Source organism: Pieris rapae, chromosome 9 (genome assembly GCF_905147795.1).
Source record: "Pieris rapae chromosome 9, ilPieRapa1.1, whole genome shotgun sequence".
NCBI classification, from domain to species: Eukaryota; Metazoa; Arthropoda; class Insecta; order Lepidoptera; family Pieridae; genus Pieris; species Pieris rapae.
The window spans coordinates 3,101,420-3,124,557 of NC_059517.1; the positions used below are offsets into that span (position 1 = coordinate 3,101,420).

At 32.5% G+C, this 23,138-nt stretch overlaps 1 protein-coding gene across 1 annotated transcript in view; it reads left to right on the forward strand.

The window, feature by feature from the left end:
- The window catches only part of LOC110999732 (FERM and PDZ domain-containing protein 4), an 87,874-nt gene that overhangs the window by 2,219 nt on the left and 62,517 nt on the right, over nucleotides 1–23,138 (forward strand). Inside the window, exon 2 of the mRNA XM_045629434.1 lies at nucleotides 21,229–21,606. Within this exon, the coding sequence (XP_045485390.1) occupies nucleotides 21,263–21,606 (344 nt within the window). The 5' untranslated portion in view covers nucleotides 21,229–21,262. The remainder of the gene's footprint in view (nucleotides 1–21,228; nucleotides 21,607–23,138) is intronic.

Here is a 23,138-nt window from a genome sequence, read left to right on the forward strand (position 1 = left end):
TAAATTACCTTTGTTAAATTTCTTCACAAATCGAAAAAAGCAGCATTAATAAAGTAAAGTGATAAAATAGGTTCTGTTGTTGTATTTAAATATATGTGATACTTAATCATAAGTATAGCGTAACTCAAGTTAAAATATAATATACTTTGAAGTTAAGCGTTTATCTGATATTATTTCCAAATCACGCTTTATGTAAGAAACCACAGATTTTATACACCCATCAGTAAAATTAACAGGGTTAACATTAATGTTGCTAAAATAGAAGCGAGTTCGAGGGTCTAAAATTATACGAACGAAGACTAGTAAAAATATTTAGAACGCTTCTGTTATGAAAGCGTTTGACCCTATTGTGTAAGAGTATGGCAGGAACTCTAATTTTAAACACTGTAAAATCCAAAAATACAATCCAACATCCCATATTTTATCTGCCGTCTTAGTTTAAATTTAACCATAGAGACGGTTATCAAAACTGAAACTTCGTACGCCATACTAAAGCTCATAGTTCCCTAGAGAACCGAGTATACGATACGGAAATTGTTTCAGATGTGTTGCTGATATAGGGTTCATAAATTGTCTATTATGATTTTTATGTACCTAGCAGATAGTTGTAAGAACTGTGTTTCAGCGTGGTCTCCGTAGTGCGAGTAATTAGTAGTATAGTCAATGGACATGAATTATTTTTGATAATATATTTATAACAGACGCTAAACTTGTATGTGCTAATACGATAATTTGGTATGCAAATGTGTTTCAGGCTGAATGATTTTGTGAGAAACCTTCGTAACTTAGTGAGTCAGTCGGTCCTGGTTTAAATCTCCTGCTTTAGTCAGCACAAAGAAGGCTTGTTTTATGCTTGGCAATATTAATTACTAATATTTTTCCCGTGATTGTGTCCTGTCCGTACTCTTAACTTAACTGCTACAATACTCTAGCCAAATGTGCAATAATATTAAGACTGTGTAGCTTTCCCAGCCAGATTGCCAAATGCTTTTGCTTTGTTTTGCAGTTTGTTCTTTTAATTGCCTCTAAAATTAGATAGGATTTAAAGCTATAACCAGTACAGTATCTTTGAAAAAATTACCTGGTGTAGCATCTCCAGAGTATTTAATAACTGTAACTAGTGTTGGCCTAGTGGCTTCAGCATGCGATTCTCATGCCTGAGGTCGTAGGTTCGATCCCTGGCTGTGCACTAATGGACTTTCAGTCTTTGTGCGCATTAAACAATGAACTAATTTAAGTTAAGAAAATTAAGTAATATAAAACTGTTATAGTAATAGCAAAAATATATTATCTATCGTCCGACTTAAACTACCACGAGACCGGTATCTACTCGGATGAACACGGGGATCATTGAAAAAAATCAAGGAAATGGAAGTAAGTTCCGGACAACATCCATTTAGGACTGGGCACTGAATGATTATAATTATGACAATGGATTAGGAGTGTTTATTTTAACAAGACGAATCGAAACTTTGATTGAAAACGAACGTCTGTAACGTTACAGCAAAGGCAATCCATGAAAACCTACCAAAGTAAACTAAGCGACGCCTCGATGAAAAAAATTCCAATCTAGGTATTTTCCGATAGATGTTTGCGGGCAAGATCGATTGTTATAAATAGCCTTCGGTCCCACCGGATCATATCAATTTCTCACAACGCTGCTTCGCCTAACGATCCATATTTTGTATACGTTTTGTATATTGTAATATGTACAGTGTTTCTTGATTTGTTTTTAATATAAAATATTAGTTTGGGGTTAATTAGGGTCGCATAATTGCCTTTTTATCGACTAAAAGATAACGACTAGAAATCAACCAAATAGAACTTTCGTGTTCACGTACGTAAATAAAATCATATAATATTTATATAGACCCATGAAATTGTATGACCAGTGTTGGCCTTGTAGCGTCAACGTGCGACTCGCATTTTTAAGGTCGTAGGTTCGATCCCCGGCTGTGCACCAATGGAATTTCTATGTTCGCATTTAACAGTCCCTCGAACGGTGAAGGGAAAAAATCGTGAGGAAACTAAACTAGTCTAACACCTAAAAATTCGATGGCGTGAATCAGGTACACGAGTACATCACCTACCTGCCTTATTATATTGACAAGTGATCATTAAACAGATACAAAAATTTTACGCCCAGACTTAAAAAAACAGTTTTTTTATATTTTATATGAAATCATATACTTTTATTGACTTGAAACTGAGGTAAAGTATATACACCCAGAAACAAATTTAATTAATAATTGCTGCAATTTTACGCATTTGCGGAACAGTACTTCATGCTTTCCGGCGTTAAATTGTGAATGGATAATAACTCGTTATAAATGGTCTCCTTACAGTTTTGTTGCAGACATTATATTTCACCGTAATACAATATATATTGCCTTTAGGGACTTCTTGTTCATGTTCGTACAGTTTCGTTTATGTACCTCTTTATCTAAAGTATTATAAAAGTAAAGTATTATATGCTAATATGTATATCTAAATCGTATGATTGACTGTGAACTTTTTCTTTAAAATATAGACACTTATAGATGTAACTTTATAACTTACTCAAATAAAAAAATAAGAAAAATTATATTTATGTACTGTGTTTGTGTGTGTACTTTTTTCTCTGTACACATTCAGAATGTCAACTTTCTGTGGGTAGAAATTTTTTGCTCGATTTAACAGTGGAATTGTAGCTAAAATTTAAAGACAGGTCTATATTATTCGCGGAATTCATTATATTAACGTACCACAGACTGTCGAGGGAATGCAACAGACATTTTGAAATTTAAATTCATATAAAGTCATTACAGAGATTTGCGGGCTACGTAATTACGGTAGACTGCTATATACTATAACTATGGTATCTACACCGCGCTTTTGTTTTATCTGTGATTAAAATGGCAAATGTTTTTGTTGCCACTTTCATTATTTCTAGCTTTATTTATGTTTAGCCTGTGACCTGATTTCTCGTTGATATTATCTTAACGAAATCGTGACATCGGCCAACTATCGTTTACATACTCGAGCGAGAAGTAGGACTTTTCCTTTGGGTTCAAATAGGCTGAGCTATACAAATACATAAATACATTTTCGTGCAAGTTTGTGTAGAATTAATGTCAGTTACGAAAAAAAATACCACGAGCATAGGTTTCGGAGTTATAGTAAGTCTCGGTTTGAAGGCAGATGAAATACAAACACATTGATTAGTTATAAAAATCTTACCCATCTTAATCATATATTTTAATTAAATATACATCGTTAAATTGCCATTAAATTTCGATTCAGCGTTCCATCTTAAATGAACCAATGAAAAAATATTTTTCTCAATCGATACTACAGATTGACGACAGATGCTCCCAATGTTTATTTTTATTTATACAAATGAGAGTTACTGAAAGATTAATGGGGAGTGGAGTTGTGGCAAGCGTTGTATGTTTTAAATAATATTGTCGATCGCGTGAAACTAGTTTGAATTATTGTTTTTTTTTTCTTTTAAAATAGGAACGTGAGCAAATAGCTAAATTTTATTATTATATACTTATATAACTAATTCTTAATATATTTTTATAAATACTATTTAGATAATTAAATCATAGCTATCTTAAGGTAAATTCTTTTGTAAACTTGTTTATCAGCAATATTTAACTTTATTACTTCAATATTTTTAAAGTTATTTTATGGCTGGAATTTAATTCATCCAAGATGTTGGCGATATTCTTTAACAAATACCGTGTTTAATTTGTTTTTTGCCGTTAATGAATTGCATTCTTGTAGCATGGCATTACATTTTAGTTCCACACAAAATCGATTTCCAAGTGAGCAGTGTTACAATGTTCAGGAATTGCCACATGTTATTTTCTAACTTTTATTATTTTTCCTAGGTTGTTCTTTGTTTTTAAGATAATGTTTCACGCAATTGAATACGTTATACTTTTTCTAAGTTGTCAAATAAATATTTATTTCTTCATGTTTGTATTAATGTACACTTATGAACGTCAATATAAAGAAGAAATTGGAAGGTAACATTTACTACCAGTAAGAGCGGGCATAAACATTATAATATACAGGAAACATCAACAAAGGGGTAATTAGCGAACTGTTACAGGTAACTTTAGGATATTTGTTAAAACTATTTCTGGAACTGCGAGAATTGCGAAATATTTGCAATTAAAGTGATACACTATTTAAGAAATAGCAACTACTAAATTAAAAAGATATATATGTCAGTGACATATATATATTTATGTTACTTGTCGAAGAATATAGACACCACGTTCAATTTTATTTAACTTAAAGAACAAAAATAGAAGTTTGTTTTTAAAATCAGAAATACGGCATTTTAATAGCAATAAAGAGCGGCTCAGTCTTTAAGAAAATAAACTAATTAGCGTTAAGAAAATGTACATATTCTCATTGTCATACATTGTTCTCCACTCAAGGAAGCGACATCCTGTTTGTGGTGCCTTAGCGTCGCAAATAACGTACGAGCAAAGAAAACTCAAATATTTCCTGAGCAAAGAAAGCGAATTGAAAACAGACGGTGTTTGTAGTGGTAGTGTTTTCCAAGTTTTATTTGAACGTATGTCCCGGAATTGCAGTCTTTCATATTTTTATGTTTGACAAACAGCACGGAAATATGCATTGTTATTTATTAATATATCTCTTATTTGCTTTTTGATTGTATGTAGTTGGAAAAATGAGATGATTAAAGGTAAAACGTGTGGACGAAGAAAGGTTTGCTCCGGTACCTACATAGAAGATACTCGACCAGTTTTGACCAGAGAACCTCTGACTCCCTATCCGTTAGGTGGAGAAGTTAAAGATATCGTTAGCAATCGCAATGTTCTAAACCAGAAACCACCAGAGTAAGGTGACTTGACAACCTTGCCTAGGTTTCTTAAAATCTAGATTGTTGATTTTGTCGTTGTTTTTGTAACGCTGCTCAATGACCGTTGCAATGCAAATGCAACTTCCTATTTATGTAATTCGTTACGGCATTGTTTGTACTTTTTATTTCCTTAAATCGTTCAGTTTCGACTTTCTAAAAAACTCGAGTTATATAAAGTACATCTTTATTGTAATTTATGAAAATGAGCTGGACCTTGATTTGTGCAAGTGAATGTAAAAACTACAGTCGTATATAAAGACCTTTAAAGACGGCTCCTAACTTCTTCTGAAATTTTTATTTCAAGTTATTTTAATTCTATTAATTTAAGTTTCCAATTTTGAGGTGTCGAGGTGATACGGGTGGATTTTCGTATTCTGCCTCGACTTCCGCTGATGAAACTGAGCTGCAGGTATTGATCCGAACAAATTATAATTTAGTTCTGTTGATAGTTCTTCCTGTATTTTGTGATTTAAGGGATTTTATTGTTTTTTTTTCAAAATATTTAATTTTGGAACTTAAGTATTAATAATAAGCATTATGTTTGTGCACGCCGTCCGCACCTATTATCGAAGCCACACTTTAGTTCTAATTTGTAAGACTTTATTTTCTTTCGTTTTTTCTTATATAATTCAGAGTTTGACAAAGTTTTAGATTAGTGACAGAGAATTACTTCTTGAAAATAGACTCATAGCTCAACTCAAGAGTGTCTAATATGTTAGGTTAGTCAGACCTACAGATATTTTAATTTGTACTATTTTTAGCTTGTCAATGACGTCAAAGACTTCGCCTCAAATTAAGCAATTTAAGATTTTAATGATATAAATCTGTCTAATAAAGCAAACAACCTCTTGAGAGTCATACCTAAACTAAATCCACGTGTATCAAACTATAAATTTAATTATTACACTATCTATAATTAGGCAGGTGTTATTTTATGAGTAGGTAATTATTTGGTTATGAGGCATTACATTAATAACTATTAATATTTACAAATAATTTAAAATCAATAAGGCCTATGTTATCTGTAGAATAAAAAAATAATCGCAGAATATGTAGTTAAGCGCAAAACTCAAAGATTTTTTTTCCTTCCTTGAACTTTGAGAACATTTTATGAAGAGAATAATTTATTTTGGAAAAGCGAACAGTCTCTATAAGGTAGCAGAGCATAGTACCTATATTGGTATGTTGCTGCAAAAAAGGTAAGCTAAGTAAAAAAAACATTAAGGCGAAACTAAGTTCGCGGGGGGAGCTAGTGTTAAATATATTTTGTAATTAGACCATTAGCTACTTGTTAAGTTAATTCGTTTCAAAAATATAAATCATATTTTATATAGGTCTTCCGATATCCTATCTAAACAAGCTGTACGTGGAATAAATAAGCCTTATATGATATACATATAAGGCTTATTTATTCCATATGGATGCACTGTTTAATAAAGGTCAGTTACAAAAGGGTTGAAGAAATCGGCGTTGCTATTTAGAAAACTCACTTAACATGTAAATATTGAAATAATGAAATCGATTGCGATACAATCTGACCGCACTTCGCCCTCCATTTATTATTGTTGTAGGAAATAATTATTGTGGCATTTCACGATATTAGATTGTTGGTTTAGCATTATTTTGTAATCTAGTTAAGGGTTGGGCTAAAGTGCAGGCCGTTTTATACTGCTATTACACAATCGCGAGAATTTTGTTGGTAAGATATTCAATAATTATTTTTTTGTGTATGGTAACCCCAAGTCATATGTGTTACCTTTATTCGACAATCAAGCAATAGTTGCGATCGCATATCCCTGTATCGTTGATTTGTTAAGGGTTGAGAAACTATAATCATTCATGGCTATACAGCCCCTTGTGATCTTTAGCCGCCTCAACTATATTTCGATATGGCAATATATTTCGTGCTTCTTGCGTCTAACTTCAAAACCCCTATTGCTTCGAAGTTCTTGGCTACTCAGGCATCCTACTATAATTAACTAGAACTATAAAGCATTTTAAAAAATTGTGAGCACATATGTTAATCAAAAGTATATAAAAAAATTATTGTATGATGAGATGATATGAATAATAAAATAAATAATATGTTAACTAATTGACCACGTGGGAATATAAAGGAATACAACCAAAGTATTTTAATTTTGTTCTAAATAATTTCATCAGAAGAGCCCGTTTCCTTCCTGTTCTAAAAAATGTAGATTTTTATTACGATTATTATGAATGAACGATTTAGTTATTTGTCGAAGAAAAAAGAATGAAACGTTTGTGATGAAAGGTACAATAGTGCTCTTGAATTGGGCTGACAGATTTATTAATAAGGAGATCAGTATTGTGACCTAGGAATGTGGACGACCTACTCCTAGTACTGGGAAGATGACTTAAACAGCTTGTTATAATATGAACACGAAATAGATGAGTAGAATTATGTATTACTTAGGTTCTTATATAAGTAAGTATGTAAGCTTTATAGAAAATAAATACGTAATTTTTCCTCAGTGCAGTTGCTATAACTCTATAATCTATGACGCTATTGCAGTCAATCACGTCACGTTTCACGCGTGACACGGATTGCCCGATGCATATTACGTGTATAGCTTATCTATTTCTAGTTTAAGTTCTGGAATACTCTAAAAAGTCACTTGAGATGGCTCAGTAGTCATAATTACTCGCTAAATAGCATACAATTATGCACAGGTCAAAACATTTGTTTTGTAATATATTTTAGTGGTATACAATGTTATAAAGTTTGTACTTAGTAAATATTATTTCTTACTTAATTCCTTTCGTGTCAGTGACCCGCACATAGACTAGTGTTCACATCTCCAAAAAGTATCAATGACAGCTGGCAGAAAAGAATTTTAAACAATTTTCTTTACGTTGCTAATTATTATACAAGAAACTGAATTGTCATTTCATTTAATGTTCTAGTTGATAGATGTAAATTTGGTAAGTCTATCCTGTCTATGTATCAAAGGTTCGGTAATTTATTCGATGTGAATATAGGAGCAGTTTTCCGACATTTTGTACTGGAAATTTGTTATTATATTAAAAATCTTATCCGGAACAATATCTCCACTTACACAAAACCGCAACAAAACAATTTACGTAAGATGTCAACCATCTAAACAAGAAATTCAAGTTCTCAAGTAATTTATAAGCTTCCCCAAAGCGGCAAGAATCTCTAGTTGATAATAATTGGACGCCTGAACACTGGTGGATCCGAAACTTTCCGTAAAATATTTTAATTGCCCTGAAACAATCGTTTTAATTTCTAAGGTATACTTTGGACTGTATACTGTATAGGATGGATTTATATGGCTGAAGGATTAGTGAAAAAATAAAATACAGATGTTAATCGCATTTTCTACCTGTGACATTTAAGAACCATAGACTGTAAAGCTTCTATCAGTAATCAGGTCACGTTCCTTTTTGAAACGCGCGTTAGAACGCGTAGATACGTCGAGAAATGCTAAGGTTTTATTCTCGCCTTGGGTGGAATAAACTATCGACTAGAGAGTACGCGCCGCACGCGTGTCTATTCATAAACGATTGTATTGCGACCATAAATATCGCGAAATGATTGCAGTTGTTGAAATGGAGTCGATATTTCCTTTTGTCTGCTCCTGATATTGAAGTTTGATGAGTTGCGCGAGTAAAAGCATTAGGCTTTGACTTGAGCTTTTTATTGCAATACTTTAGTGTACATTTATGGCACTGCAATGCAGAATTACACGTAGGTACTTAAATTTTCTTTTCGTATGCTGTAATCGAACTGTTTATGTAATTAACACTAAAATAGTATCTAAATATACCGAATTAATACTTTATAGAAATTATCTCAGTTATTCTGAAAATAAAACAAGTTTATGTTCTAGTTTATATTTATAAAAAAGCAAATTTATTGTGTGTTTGCTATGAAATATGCTGTAATTTTTCTGAATATATCCAATTTGTGATGCCAAGCGAAACTTTCTCTCACGTTTCATAGAATATAAGTACATGATTTACCCTTGGCCCAGTCTGTTTATAATTTAACGCCTCACTACTGTCTCTTCGCAAATGTCTTGAATTTATTTTTAACATTGCAAGAAAGATTATAAAAGTATTTTAATGTTAAATGTAAAAAAATATTTGTGAAATGTTCAGAAGTCTTGCATAAAACAAGTGATAACAAATCCTACTTTTCTGTATGTCCCTTTTTCAATAGAACTTCTAAACGAATGTTTACGTAAACGTGACGTCGCGAATGCCTTATAGCTGTGGTCAACGGGAGACGTATCTTGTCCCGAGTGACTAATGGTACAAGTCTTATCTTGCTACGCCGTAGCTTGCACTACACATAACCTTTTTAAATAAAATTTGATAAAACCAATGAAGTCTTGTTGTCAAGCGCCTTTTGTTGTCTACCACTTTCCTTAATTATACGGGTAGTTCGCCTTCCTTTATCAAAACAGACGTAAAGGCTCTAAAGTATTTACGGAGAGTGACCGATTGCTCAGTTTCTAATCTATATCCCTTCAAGAATTGGCCCTCATAATCCCGGCTTAACTTGTTCCGAAGGTTTCCCTCCTAGACGTAGATTAGTTATTTTACAATCACAGCCTTCACAATTCTTTAAAGGCAATACAACAATCGTTTATTTTATAGAACATATGGCATATAGGCATATAGGCAAATGGCCTGGAGGCTCATTCGATGCCACCTATGGTTACATTGCCAAATGGCTCAAAAGTGCGTTTCGGGCTTCAATAGGTACTAATAATAGGACCCTAAGTTGAATTGGTTTGGTAATACTGGTTCAAAGAAGCGGTGGTGCGCGGCAAGATGTGCTTTAAAAAACCGCTCAGTTGTGGAACGACGAACGCCGATTTGATGGGTGTATTCTGCCTCAAAGATCGTCACGTAAAACATTTTTTCTATTTTAGTTTATGGGAATTTGAAGTGTTTTAATGCCTGGGCCGGAAATTATTTACATAATTATTTGTGGTCGATTACACAGATCCGTTCAAAAATATCAAAGGAGTATATCTAAAATAATTCTAGTGTACGAATCTTTAGGTACGAAAGAGCTGTAATTTATATCTTTAACGTTGATAATTTCCTGTCCATTAACATAATATATTGCTGTATGTATAGAAGTTATCCTGACCTTAAATTAATATTTGTTCGTTGTTAAGAACAACTCAATTTTGATTGTGGCAACTTTCGTTTTACTTTCGGCGGCCGTTGGACATTAAAAATTTGTTCTTGGCGAGGTCCTTTTTGGTGCGAATAATTGCATTAGAAAGTTTGAACGAATTTCTTTGTGTAGATTTTACTGCTTAATTGTTTTTACGAGTTGGAGTAGCGCCCTAATTGATTTTTGCAGTAAGACTCTGTCCTTATTAAACGCGTGTGTTATTAGAAATTGTCGAAAAAAGTAGTATTATTCTTTATTCCCAATAGAGAACGGCGTTTTGCGTCTATTCCACTGATCATTTATCTTAGGCCCTCCGGACGAAAACAAGTAATTTTAAATTGTTTGGAAGTCTTCACGGTCTTCGCCGAAGCTTAAATAAAAAAAAAATTAAAAAGTAATAGTATCCAATATTAAGAAAGAGCTAAACGTGAGGAAAGTAGTATATAGGTCAAAGAGAATTAAAAGTTACACGCCGCGTTCTAATCGATCGCTATTTGCATAAATCTACTTCGGTGAACTCAGGAAATGTCAACCTGCAAATTGGTTTTACGAAACCCCTGGTTCTAAAAGTCTTTATATGTACAGAATTTTTAACTTTCCAGTAAATCGATGAACGCATACCAAAGTTGTGATTGTACGTATAATAACGTTACATAGGTAGGTACACTACTACACTAAGACGGCCGTCCCAGGTTCTATTTACAGCGAAAAACAATTTTATACCTTGGTAAGCAGACTATAAATCAGTTTACTAAGCTATATAAATTTCAACGCGTTTATAAATTCAATCAATTTAATTTAAAACTATGAAACTAGTCCCTAGTAAGAATTTCCGAAGCACGCGATACGTCTTACGTTTTTATTATTATTACACGTTATTAACAATTTTTTGACTGACTGAGGAATGGTTGGGTAGTATATATTAAAAACAAGACAGGACTTACAGTTAGCCCACTATCTATTTAAAGTCTTGCGGTGGTAGTGAGTAACCCAAGCGTTTGAACCAGTTTGTTGTACAGATCCCTGTTAACAAAGACGTTAACGTTACGTATGAGTGAAATACCTAACGGTTGAGGATAACGCATTTTGCTACTTACTATTTCCTTAAAAAGGATTGCACCAAATCCATTTTCCAGTAAGCACTCCCTAATGTTGATCGTGAACATAGCCCTACTTGAGATAGTTGTGGTAATATATGAGATCTGTCAGCGACCCTCGCTCCATATTCAGGAGGCTCATAATTTCCGGCACTAGGTGAAGATGATATATTTATTCATGCTTATTATGAAGTACTTATATGTGAAGAGTACTTGTGTTATAATGGTATTACATCTAGTGCTTTTAAAACATTTTCGCACCAAATACATATATCGAACCAATCTTAGTTTAGGACAAGAGATTTAATTCTTTGTGGCTAATTAATACTATCTTGTGGATTAACTAGAGAAAATAAGAGCTTAATAATATTAGCAAAGAAGGTTTGCCTCAAACAAAACCGCCTTGGACTGTGTTCACGGCGTATTAAATCAGACGTTTAGCTAAAACTAGATTATATAAAATAGGTCAATAGTGAGCAACAGTTACCCCGACCGCAGTTAACGAAATAGGGTTACCCAGTTAACCAGAGTTGCCAGTAAGCCGTAAACAGTTAATTGAAAGTAAGTGCCGTAGTTTAATAATTGTTTTCGGCATGGAACCTGCTTGTAATTGACCTCTGCTTTATTGCTCACACTCGGTAAAAACGTAGTAAAAATATAACGGATTATAAATATAATAATGCTAATAATATAATTTTAGCGGCCTTGTTGCTTAGCGTTAACGTCAATGAGGTAATTAATTATTATTAAGCCTTTACTGCTGACAACCAGTGTATATAAACATTGTTTTAGATACAAAACCAAGCTTAATCTTAATCAGCGCGGTTTTGGAGTACAGCGTGTCTTGTGGCACATAGGCCTCTTCCAGCTCTACTTTACTACGAAAACGCCCCACGCTGACCAAACAGCTTGGAGGACCTTCTCCGAGCTGTTTGATCGAAAATCCTATGATGCTTTGCCTTTTTTTATATGGTGTTAAATGTACAAATTATTACTCCAGTGCTAAAAATAATAGCTGTTGATAGAACAACCATGTGGCTAGCACGCTTGGTCTTAATATTATTTTGAAATATGTATAAAGTTTTTTTTAATGTTAAGAAATAAGTAAGTAAGTAAGTACTTATTTCTAAACAATAAAAAAAACTACTTATATATTTAAGTAATTAAATAACTTTAAACTTTATATAAATACACTGGCTATGGAATTCTCTACCTCTGTGTTGTAAAGACTTCATAGGCTACTGTTAGGAATCATTTAAGATTTTACCTGTAAACCTATGTTTGTTTTAATACCCTGTGCATCTAAAATACTATATATTTTGTTTTCAATATCATAGTATTATGTAGTTAGTACAGAGATGGTCCAATTAGATCCTTGATCTTAAATTTTATTTCTTTCTTAAGTAATATATGTGGTTGGGACGTAAATATATTGTTTTTTTAAACTGGCTTTAAAATAATATATATATAATAAAAAAATTATCTTAACATCGATTTAATTTTAGTTTTAAAAAATTCAGATTCTCCTTAGTTACAATACCTTCAAAATGTTTATGCAATGCCCACACAACACTCGATTTCAAATAAACCCCGATGGAGCAGATTTATACTTTGGCTTGCAAGTTTTTACTTTATTTTACTATTTAACGACCAGTCGTCGCAGTTTCAAACATATCCTATTTAAAACAGACTGCAACAGAATGTCCAGCGTCCCCAAGGCTGAGGATGTTCCAGTTTAAATAAACTGTAATTACTGCTAGGGGAGTGGGAAGTGGCAACTAAAAAACTTGTACAAATGTAATTAAAAACTTCAGCGTTCCCTTTTTTAGTTCGAAACTAATACTTTTTCCTAACAAGTGGAATCCGAAAGTTAGTTGTGATTTTTGTTTTTGGAATTACTTCCATAATGTATGTTTACTTCGCTGAATTGTTGACTTTTATTGCAAAAAAGCCACAGCTCCAAAAACTGATATTATGATCAGTTATTATCATTATCATGATGTAAATGATATTCACATTAGGTTATGTAATTTAAGCGGACCGTAGCCCTATGCCTTCTTCTTACTGGCTTATTACATACAAGTCGGAAAGAATAATAAAAAAAGGTTAGGTTAAAGCCAACAATTTGTACCTTTTAGTCATTTGTCAAATCATGATGTTTTAATTAATTTCTATGGAGTAAAAGCCGCATTATTGCATGGTTAACCATTGCCATTTGCATTGAGTGATGAATATATATATATTAATAAATATATTCATCACCATAAATTATTTGGAGGGTTTCAGGTGGATCCGTGATTCTACGAATTACCGACTTTATTGTCGACCGCAATAATGGTGACATTGAGACGGTGATGAGAAATATAATTTTATTATAAATTATTCGATTTAAGCAACGAAGGCTACTGTAAATATTTTATTTTGTAATACTTAATATAGATAACTTTCTGACGGATATTTTGAAAACTCTTCCCAAGTTACCTCTTTCCCTATAGACTATGCGGCCCTTTCATTATTTAATTCTTTGATTTGATTTAATATATAAGAATTAATATATCGCGTTTTCTGTTAATTCGGAAGTCTATTTGTAGGACGAATAACACTACATGTACGCCTTCAAACAAATGTACAAGTGTTTTATAATGCTCCTTAAACATTATCTGTTGTCACTCATTCGTTGCTGTATAGTGATGTGTTATATGCGGGCTAAATACTACACTCAACAAACCATATCAGTACGTGAATTTTAGCAAAAAAAATTTACACATTTTATCCATTACTAAGTTAAGGCAACAATGTAATGGGAGTCATCAAATTATCTCAGCGTACTTAAATAATACTGAATCAGTTATTCACGGGAATTTAGACATTAATCGTCTAATGCTCATAGAATTAAGAAACCCGACAAGGTTGAGGGGTCAAGTGATCCTTTAATAGGGTTCATTGTCCGAAATGACCTCAAATCTTATTCACGTGCCTTCCTTGCATTGAAATGGATATATTACATACATATAATATGTTTATTTTGATGTCCCTGATTAATTAAATATATATACTACAAATTATTTAAATATCAATGTTCCAGTATAACTACCTTTTATCAACCATAAATATAGATCGAGACACAAATGTAATGAATTTAAACAACTTTATATTTATAATACATGTATTTTTTTAGTCTTAAACTTTCTCCAAACCGCAACGTATTACTCATAGAAGTACGCGTCGAACGAGTTATCTTGCATTACCTAAAATACGTACGAATTACGGCAAATAATGTTTCCCTACGAAGGCGCACAGCTGTATAATAAACTACCCACAAATGTAAAAAATATTTCTTCTTCCAATAAATTCACATCGGAGCTACGTGAATATATTTAGCAAAATTACATTTAATGCAATATCTTATAATTATTTTATATTCTTTTACTTAGGTTACTTTTTTTTTAATTTGATTGCAAGTACGGTTATTGTTTATATATTTATATAATAACAAAAGGCTAATTATTAAATATAGCTTTCAGCGCCATTGCACATTCATTGTTGCTTCATTAAATTGATAAAATCGTTCTACAGGTCAGGCTAATTGTCTTGTCAGTACTTAAATTGGTGTATTTGTCAGGGTTTTGCATGAGACGTTTTTGTATCCAATTTCTATTTTTGTTAATACTTAATGACATATTAATATTTACATTTTAGAAATCACCTTCATAACGTTTAACCTTGAATAACGTAATTTAGCTTTTGCTATTGGGAGCAGAGTACTGGCGTCTTTTTGACGGCATTGCGTTATTACCTAAGTTCTTTTCTTTTTTATCACATCCTACGTTTAAATGCGGCGTTATTTATATTGTAAAGAATCTGTACTGTCGTCATATGAGAAATGTACGCGGTGTGTATGTGGGTAATGTCGTGCGCCCCTCGTAAACCGTTTTATTGTCCTGAAGCGTAGACGTAGACACGACACTTAAGTAAAATATGTCTCTTTGTAGTAAAATGTGTTTTATTACTCAATTTGGGCGGCTTTTGGGAGGGTAGAATAATAAGTTCTTAGATATCAATAGAAATGCGACTATTTATTTTATTATGTTTTGATTGAGACAGTAAATTGTGGTATTAAACGATTATGTTTTTGTAAAATCCTTACCGCCTGGCGTAAGCTTTTTTAACCCTTTTTTAAATAATATCTCGGTAAGTGAAAGTAATCTCGAAATAGTAACTTAATATCATCCTTTATTGTCACAAACGGTGGCGCTAGAACCTTTTAGGTCTGGGCTTCAGATTATTAATCGGTTTCGTGATCATTTTTTTAAATAGGCAAGTAGGTCAGCATTCTGTTCCTGAGGCACACTGTGGACTTTCCAGTCTATTGGCGTACCGATATCCTCTTAACCATTTCCTTTGTGTGTTAGATGTGCACATAAACTGAAAGTTTATTGCTGCACACCCGGGCTTCGAACCTATCACAGGGATAAGAGACGCAGGCTGAAGCTAATAGGACACCACTGCTCTGGCACTTCCTTAGTCTAAATCTTAGGACAATAAATAAACGTTTCTTTTGATCTATGTGTACGGATATTGTAAAATTGGTATTAAGTATATAAAAATATATTAATGAATGCCCAAAACATATAGATGATACATATTTTTGGAAATAACTGGTACATAACTTTGTTAGTTACTCGCATTATATAATCCGTGCCAACAATGTTAAACTTGGAATACATAAATACTAAATAGTCCTTTTACTGCTATTTTAATGCAGACCACAACTGCAGTGGTCTGGTAGCTTTCACTTTCTAGACACCACTTTCTAGATGTGGTAATAATGTAGCAATGATATAACTATTATAAACTAGTCCTAAATTATAATAATAAATTGATTAAATAACTGTTTAACTCGCACCTCCAGACACAATAATAAATTTCCGTAAATGATTGTACATTTAGATCTTTGTTATAGGGGGAATTTTTTAATAGAGTACGTGAAGGGTGAAGAAAAATGCAGCTTTTGAAAACTCCCTTTATCATAAAGAGGTCCGTACAACTATAGATTGACTAGGATTAATTAATTTTATTGCATATAAGGTTTTTTTATATTAGTTATATTTTAATTCAATTTTTTTTTTAATTTATAGATATTAATCATTTTAAACACTCTCAATGAGTTTTGATAGTAATAGTGAATTTAATAAGTTTAAAATAAAACTTTATTACATATTTATAAGGATATGATACTGCTGTAAGACTATATATAAATATGTATGTATTTGTTATTAGACAAGATATTTCTTTGAACTGAGATTCTGTATTTGTCTTTCGTACATGTACGTTAAATTATTTTAAACATTTTGTGATATTAAAGTTATTTGACATGATTTTAAAAACCATTTCAAATTATGTGTTAAGATATCATAGGCACTAGTCATGTTAATTGTTATTTTTGATTCTGTTTAAAGTTTCTTTCTTTTTAGAACCCACCAGAATCCTCTAGGCTAGATGGCGTCACACCTTGTGGCGCACTCGTAAACAAACAACAAGATTTTACGTGTTAATTTTTCTTTCTGTGATTTGTGTTCAATAATAAAATTGCACATATATTATATTTAAATTAAATATGTCTCCGAATTCCAAATGTGTCAGGACAGATGAAGACATTATTTTCTTCGACAAATTGACATATTTTGATGAATTTGTATTTTTTATTTCACTCTTAAAACACTTTAATGTTTATTCTATCAAATAGCCAGTCAAATGTGAGGGGAAGTATGTATTGTTTATTATATACAGATTTTATATACTACGCTGACATATATTGTAAATCCTACAAAAGTAAAATGATGTCTGTAAAGGCAAATTGGGTGCTAAAGCTCACGGTAAAGTAAATTTTGTAGGCAGTAAAAGGATTTGAGAGATAATCAAATTTACTAAGTAGATGGGTACATTGCAGGGCGTTAGACAAAGCTCAGTCATATTTGAGTTTCGAAATAGTTCGCCGTAAATTAATTAAACAAGTGCTGACAATACTAATTTTAGTTTTAAAGCTATAGAACGCAAGTTTTAATATTCAGCTTTAGATGCTTTAGAGTTATATATATATATATATATTTATGTAGTGTGATATCAATCTATATTTTGACCTTTTGTCTTTATAAATCTAGTGTTTGAAATGACCTTAAGATAAAACTAGAAATCACTTCACAATCCCTGTGGTGCAAATTCAATGTTTATATACATTTCAGCCGCTCAAGGCTATTTTATAGTATGTATAATTATAGATTCCTATGGCTATATAATTAAAATGAATCGCAAAATACGTTGCTAAGTGCAAAACTTGTGTGTGCAAGATTTGTTCCTTGAACTCCTGAGGTAGGTTTTTAGGGTGACAATATTTTTAGTGACATGATTTTGATTGTGAACGCGAATAGTATCTATGGGGTAGCATAGTAAAATGTTCCATATATTGGCATGCTAAAGCGAAACGAAGTTCGCGGGAGCAGCTAGCTAGCTGCAGAATCAATACAGAACCCAAAATACTAGAATTTTAAGTTCAACAAAGATTATTATCTTATTGACTGATAACATTGATTTATATAGAATTATAGAACAGTTTTGACAGTGTCTTCAACTGCGACTCTCATTCCGGAAGTATCAGATCATATCAGATAATTGTTACAAATCCATGCCGGATTTGCTCAAAAAGTGTCGTATCAGGCACGACACGCTCACTTCTGTGGTCATAAGGAAAAGCAACTGATCAAATATAGGTACAGATATCTAAAGATCTCTCCCCCCCTCTCTCTTTCTCTCAGATCTCAAAGTTTATAGTTGTAGCCACTGTTTTTTTAACTCTTATGTATTTCTTTAAATTTATTTTGAGTTTACTTAGGGTGCATTCAATGTACGATATACAAAGTATAATACTTTATGCCAGCCCAAATCTTCAACAAGTACAAAGTTAGGGCCCCAAAAGGTTGTGTTATTAAATAGCACACGTTACAACACTACCGAAACTATTTATTTACAAGACCGCTGGCGATCCCAACATCCTGAGACCCGACAATGATGGCCCAAGTTTGACAAACACGTCGCCTTGTTGAGTTATCTGATTTCATAGAATGTATAGAGTATAACTAGCTATAATATAATGTGTTTATGTATCATGTACATTTACAGTTTTATCTATTAATATTAATAGATATAGCGAATAGAGTTAAGGCTTATGTTAAATGCCTCCGTAATTTACTTCATTGGATGGATATTTCTAAAACTTTTTAAAGGACTATAGCGGAAGTGGATTCATAAGATGATTGATGATGAGTGATGGCATAAGGTTATAATAATTCATGCTTGATGAATAATTATAACCTTATGTTATAATAACATTATGTAAATAAATTTTAAAAATGCAAACAGCATCTTTTGACAAAACTACGCATCATTTTACATCGAATCCATGTCAGTTCAAGAAATTTCGATCTTGAGGCGAATGAGGAGTTGCATAACTAGGCTTTGATCTTGATCGAAGACCTCATCAAAAAATGTTGTATCAATAAGTGATTTAACATGCAGTATCGAAATGTTGGCGCTAGAGAGCCTAGCCTTACGTGTAAAACTGCCAACTGTATTTTCAAAAGAAGTTGTATTAATGTAACTCTTAATGAAATCCTAAATAAAGTTTAACTAAAGTGGCCACGATATTATAAAACTGTAAGAAGGAATAAAGTTAGCCGGGTCATCAAGTATAATATATATATATATGTTACGTATAATGTAAAACGTTATGAAACCTTCGTCAGTTTGTAAAATTATATATTAAATGTTAGAAATTTAATTAAAATATTTGGATTGTTTTAAAACAAATTGAATTTCAGCAGTCTGTCTGCTTATTATTCAAATTTATGTTTGGTCGTCAAGGGCTGTTGTGGATTTAACCTGACATTTATTAAAGGATTTTGGAGTTGCTTATTTCATTTCTCTTTTAAGACATGTTTGTTTATTATGTTTCGATATTAAATACCCACAAAAAGGTTTGCGTGTTACAGGTTTCGATATACACGTATTTTAGGTATATACTAATTCTAAGTATAACTTATGTAAACATTCTTATTACAAAGCAGTTTTTTAACAACAGAGAATACTACATAGAAAAAATAAATCTGAAATTGGATCTCGTCCATCCAAATTTAGTGGTCATTTTTTCGGAAGGAAATTCCTAGTAATGCTCACTTACAAGAATTACACTTAATATTTAGAAAACATCATAAACAATAGCACATTAATCATAACATAGCTTAAATGTGTACCTTTCGAATTACGCTCGTTATGAAGAAATAATATTAAAGCTGTTTTCCTCTAACGACCTAAAGAATTTTCCCAAATGCCCCATTGTTGTACAAATTCATACATTCGATGATTGCACGTCGTCTTACCGCCGAAATAACATCACAAATGAGGTCAACGACGCACCTGCCATAACTATTTCTGTCCTTTTTCGAAATACTGCATCTGAGTATTACCATCTCTGTTTAATTTACAAATGGATGTGGATTTGCTATGATTTATGGGTTGGCGAAACCATTGTTTAGGAGAATAGAATTCGATATTGATTTTAACCAAAACAATGTTTTTTGTAAATACAATAGTCCTCATTCTGTTAGTTCTAGTAAAGTAAGTAATAATAATTTTTTGAGGCTATAATTTAATATGTGTGTTGGATTAAGATTGCAAATGTTGCTTTGATCATTACTTTTGTATCTTAGACAAGTAGGTGATCGACTTTTAAATTTGAGACATATTAGTTTCTCCACAATGTGTTATCTGCACACTTACGACGTATAAGAGAACACTTTCATACGGATGAAGTCTGCTTATAAAATTACCTATCCATAATCTTAAAAAAAAAGTTTGTATAAAACGCAATATAAATACTTAATAATAAATGCTATTGTTGTTAATCAATTTTTTGCGTTTTCTACGGACTTTTAGCTTATTTAGAAACATCTCTACCCATTAAAGGGTGCCACGAGCACTTTGTTTTATGGGGAGATAAAAACCTCATATTTTTTCAGGTCGCATTGTTCCCGTAGAATTATTGTTGTCGATATCTAAATTATTCATGATTTTTTCTGTTTTCCAACTGAATGTATTTGTGAAAATTTCAATGTTAAAAAAATTAAATTGATTCTGTTTTTTTACGGATATATTTGCAAGCGTATTAATTTAAAGAAGACAATATCATGAATAAAGTATAAAAAGTATCTATATCATATTATGTATAATTTGATATTGAATGAATATTTTATATCATTCAAAAACATCCGTCTTCTGTTGTGACACGGCAGGCCTAAACAAACATTCCTTAGTTCTGAAAAATGATCTCGGTAAAGAGTACTTCATCGACTTGACGTTCCACATTCGACAACTAATATAGGACGCCGAAGATTGTCAGTTCTTTGTTGTACGTCCTGTTTTTCAGCAGCGCTATTTCAAGCCCATATCTATAACTTTTTTGAATCGTCCAAAAATAACGCTGTAATTTTGTCTCACCCATTACAAGCACTCCGAAATATCGAGACTATAAATATTAATGATTATAATTATACGAAATTGTTAATAATAGATTAAGAATTGAAGAATAAAAAACACCCTTTTGTAACACTTACAATTCTGTTCATTATGAGTAAAATATTTGAGATTATTATATAATATAACACTTCCCCATTGGTGTAAACTGTCCAAAAGAACGTCATCCGAAAATTGTTGACCATTTTTATTCATATTTCCATGCTCGTGGCGATTAAGGTTTGCGAGGGAAGAGTTTTCTTTTTATAGCAATTTCACCGCTGTTTCGACGTATGCGGCCAGTTTTAATCTGTGTTGCCATTTTTGTCACTAAAACAAGGACTTTTATAGCGCGGCCTTTTATGTGATAATTTTGGGAAGAATTTGTACATGATATGAATATAAATGCGACATATTTTGGGCAGTGAAATATTAGATTCTTAACAGTTTTAAGCATTATTTTAAAACCAGCTGTTTTTAAAAACGATCACTTTGTTTTTCAGATCACAATAAACATGGTTCAATGATGTGAAAGCAATGCTGCTGCAGCAGGCGACCCACTCGCCTGGTCCCAGCGGCACGGCCAGTCCTAAAACCAGACAGAACCCAAATTTTCCCCGACTGAACAGCCCAGTACTAAGTGATGGTAAAGGTAGCCTCAGATTGGGTTCAAACAGTCCAAGTATTGGCACCAGTAGTCCAAAGTTTGGTTATTTGGGAGACAGCCCTAATTTGGGTGCTAGTCCGAAGTATGGAAGCCCAAAATTGGGAGGAAGTCCAAAGGCTTTGGAAGACGAGGCGGCGTTAGAGAGTCTTCAAACTGATCTGAAGGAAGGTTGGACTGTTCACACGGGAAGGGATGGAAGACTTTATTATTGCAAGTAAGTTAATAACTATATTGTTCTATTATTCTGTTACTGGACTGGTTACTTAATAATTTATATAATATTTATTTAATTTTAATCATAATTTTCACTAATATAAATATTAACGTATGAAAAAGTCATATTATATGTCTGTTTACATCACGAAGTTTATAAAATTTTGACAACTTGAAACAGGTAAATTAAAAGTTAAAGTAGGTCGCTGTAGTGGATTAAATTTTTCAATAATAAGAGCTTTATCAAAGGCTTGCAACACAATACAGCTCCAGTGTGTTTCCCGCCATTGTTTAGCATTATACAGCTTAATGCGTAATAATGGAAGTGTTATAATATTTGGCCATAGCCAACTTGTTATTTCACTAGCGTTCATTGTTATTATAGTGGTTTATTAAGATGTTTTTTCATTTATATATTTCAGTATTCTTGAAGTTCGAGTTAAAACTTTAGGTAGCGGCAGCTCTTTGTTTTTACAAGGGTACTTGTCGTGTAACTTGCAACATTGTATTAAAGAATACAATCGCCTTATGAAATAGCTTTTTTAAATTAATTATAGATCTATATTTAAGTTTTTGTTTATACATTACCCATTGATTATATATATGATTGACCATACCAGACAAAGGGTTGTCTGGTAAAAATCGTAGAGTGCTTTTTAGCGTTCCATAACTGAACGTTTTTAAAGACAGTTACACTAGTTTTGCCGCTAACTACCACTGAACGTAGAACCAGCTGTATCACTGAAATATATATATATATTTTTTTTTATATCTGAACCAATTCAAATTAGGGTCCTTCAAGATAATCGTAATACTTCCCAAAAGACCGGCGAACTTGTGAGCCTTCTAAGTAAGTAAGTGTTCATGGGCGGCGGTATCACTTAACATCGCCCGATATACATATAATATACATATACATATAATCGGATGAGAAATGTTAAAGTAAAGTTAGCGAATCTGGGCTTAGTTCGGGCCTCAAGTGTAGTTTGATAAATGTGCCTCAGTAAGCATATATTTATGCAAAGTGCTGTGTCTGAAGTCCCACTTTAGATTAAAATTGATTTAATTTTGCATACGACGTAATATATGATTAAATCAAGAATATACACCATAACGCTGTGAAAGCGTGATAATCAGGCAGTGACTTCGAATCCTGGCTATACATGAACGGACTTCCTTTCTATCAGCATATAAGAGAAAAACCAACCAATAGCAATATACCTAAATCGCATTGGATGATTTGTCCCAAACGGTGGTTAATTTATTTATTGACTGTCCGACTTTCGAAAGAGACAGGCGGGATATGGAGCTCGATACTTGTATGGGTGAGTCCCAGGATGGGCTAGTCGACTAGTTGCTCGAGCACAGATCGCAGACGGAAAAATATCTACCATAGAATTGTCAAATATGTCAGTAAGACAACTGGTAACGTCTGATTCGCCCATGAAGGAGGATCTCCCAAGAGGAAGACGTCGGTAGCTGCCAAGAAGCCCACCAGAACTAAGTTAAAGAAAATAAAGCACCTTTTCTTCA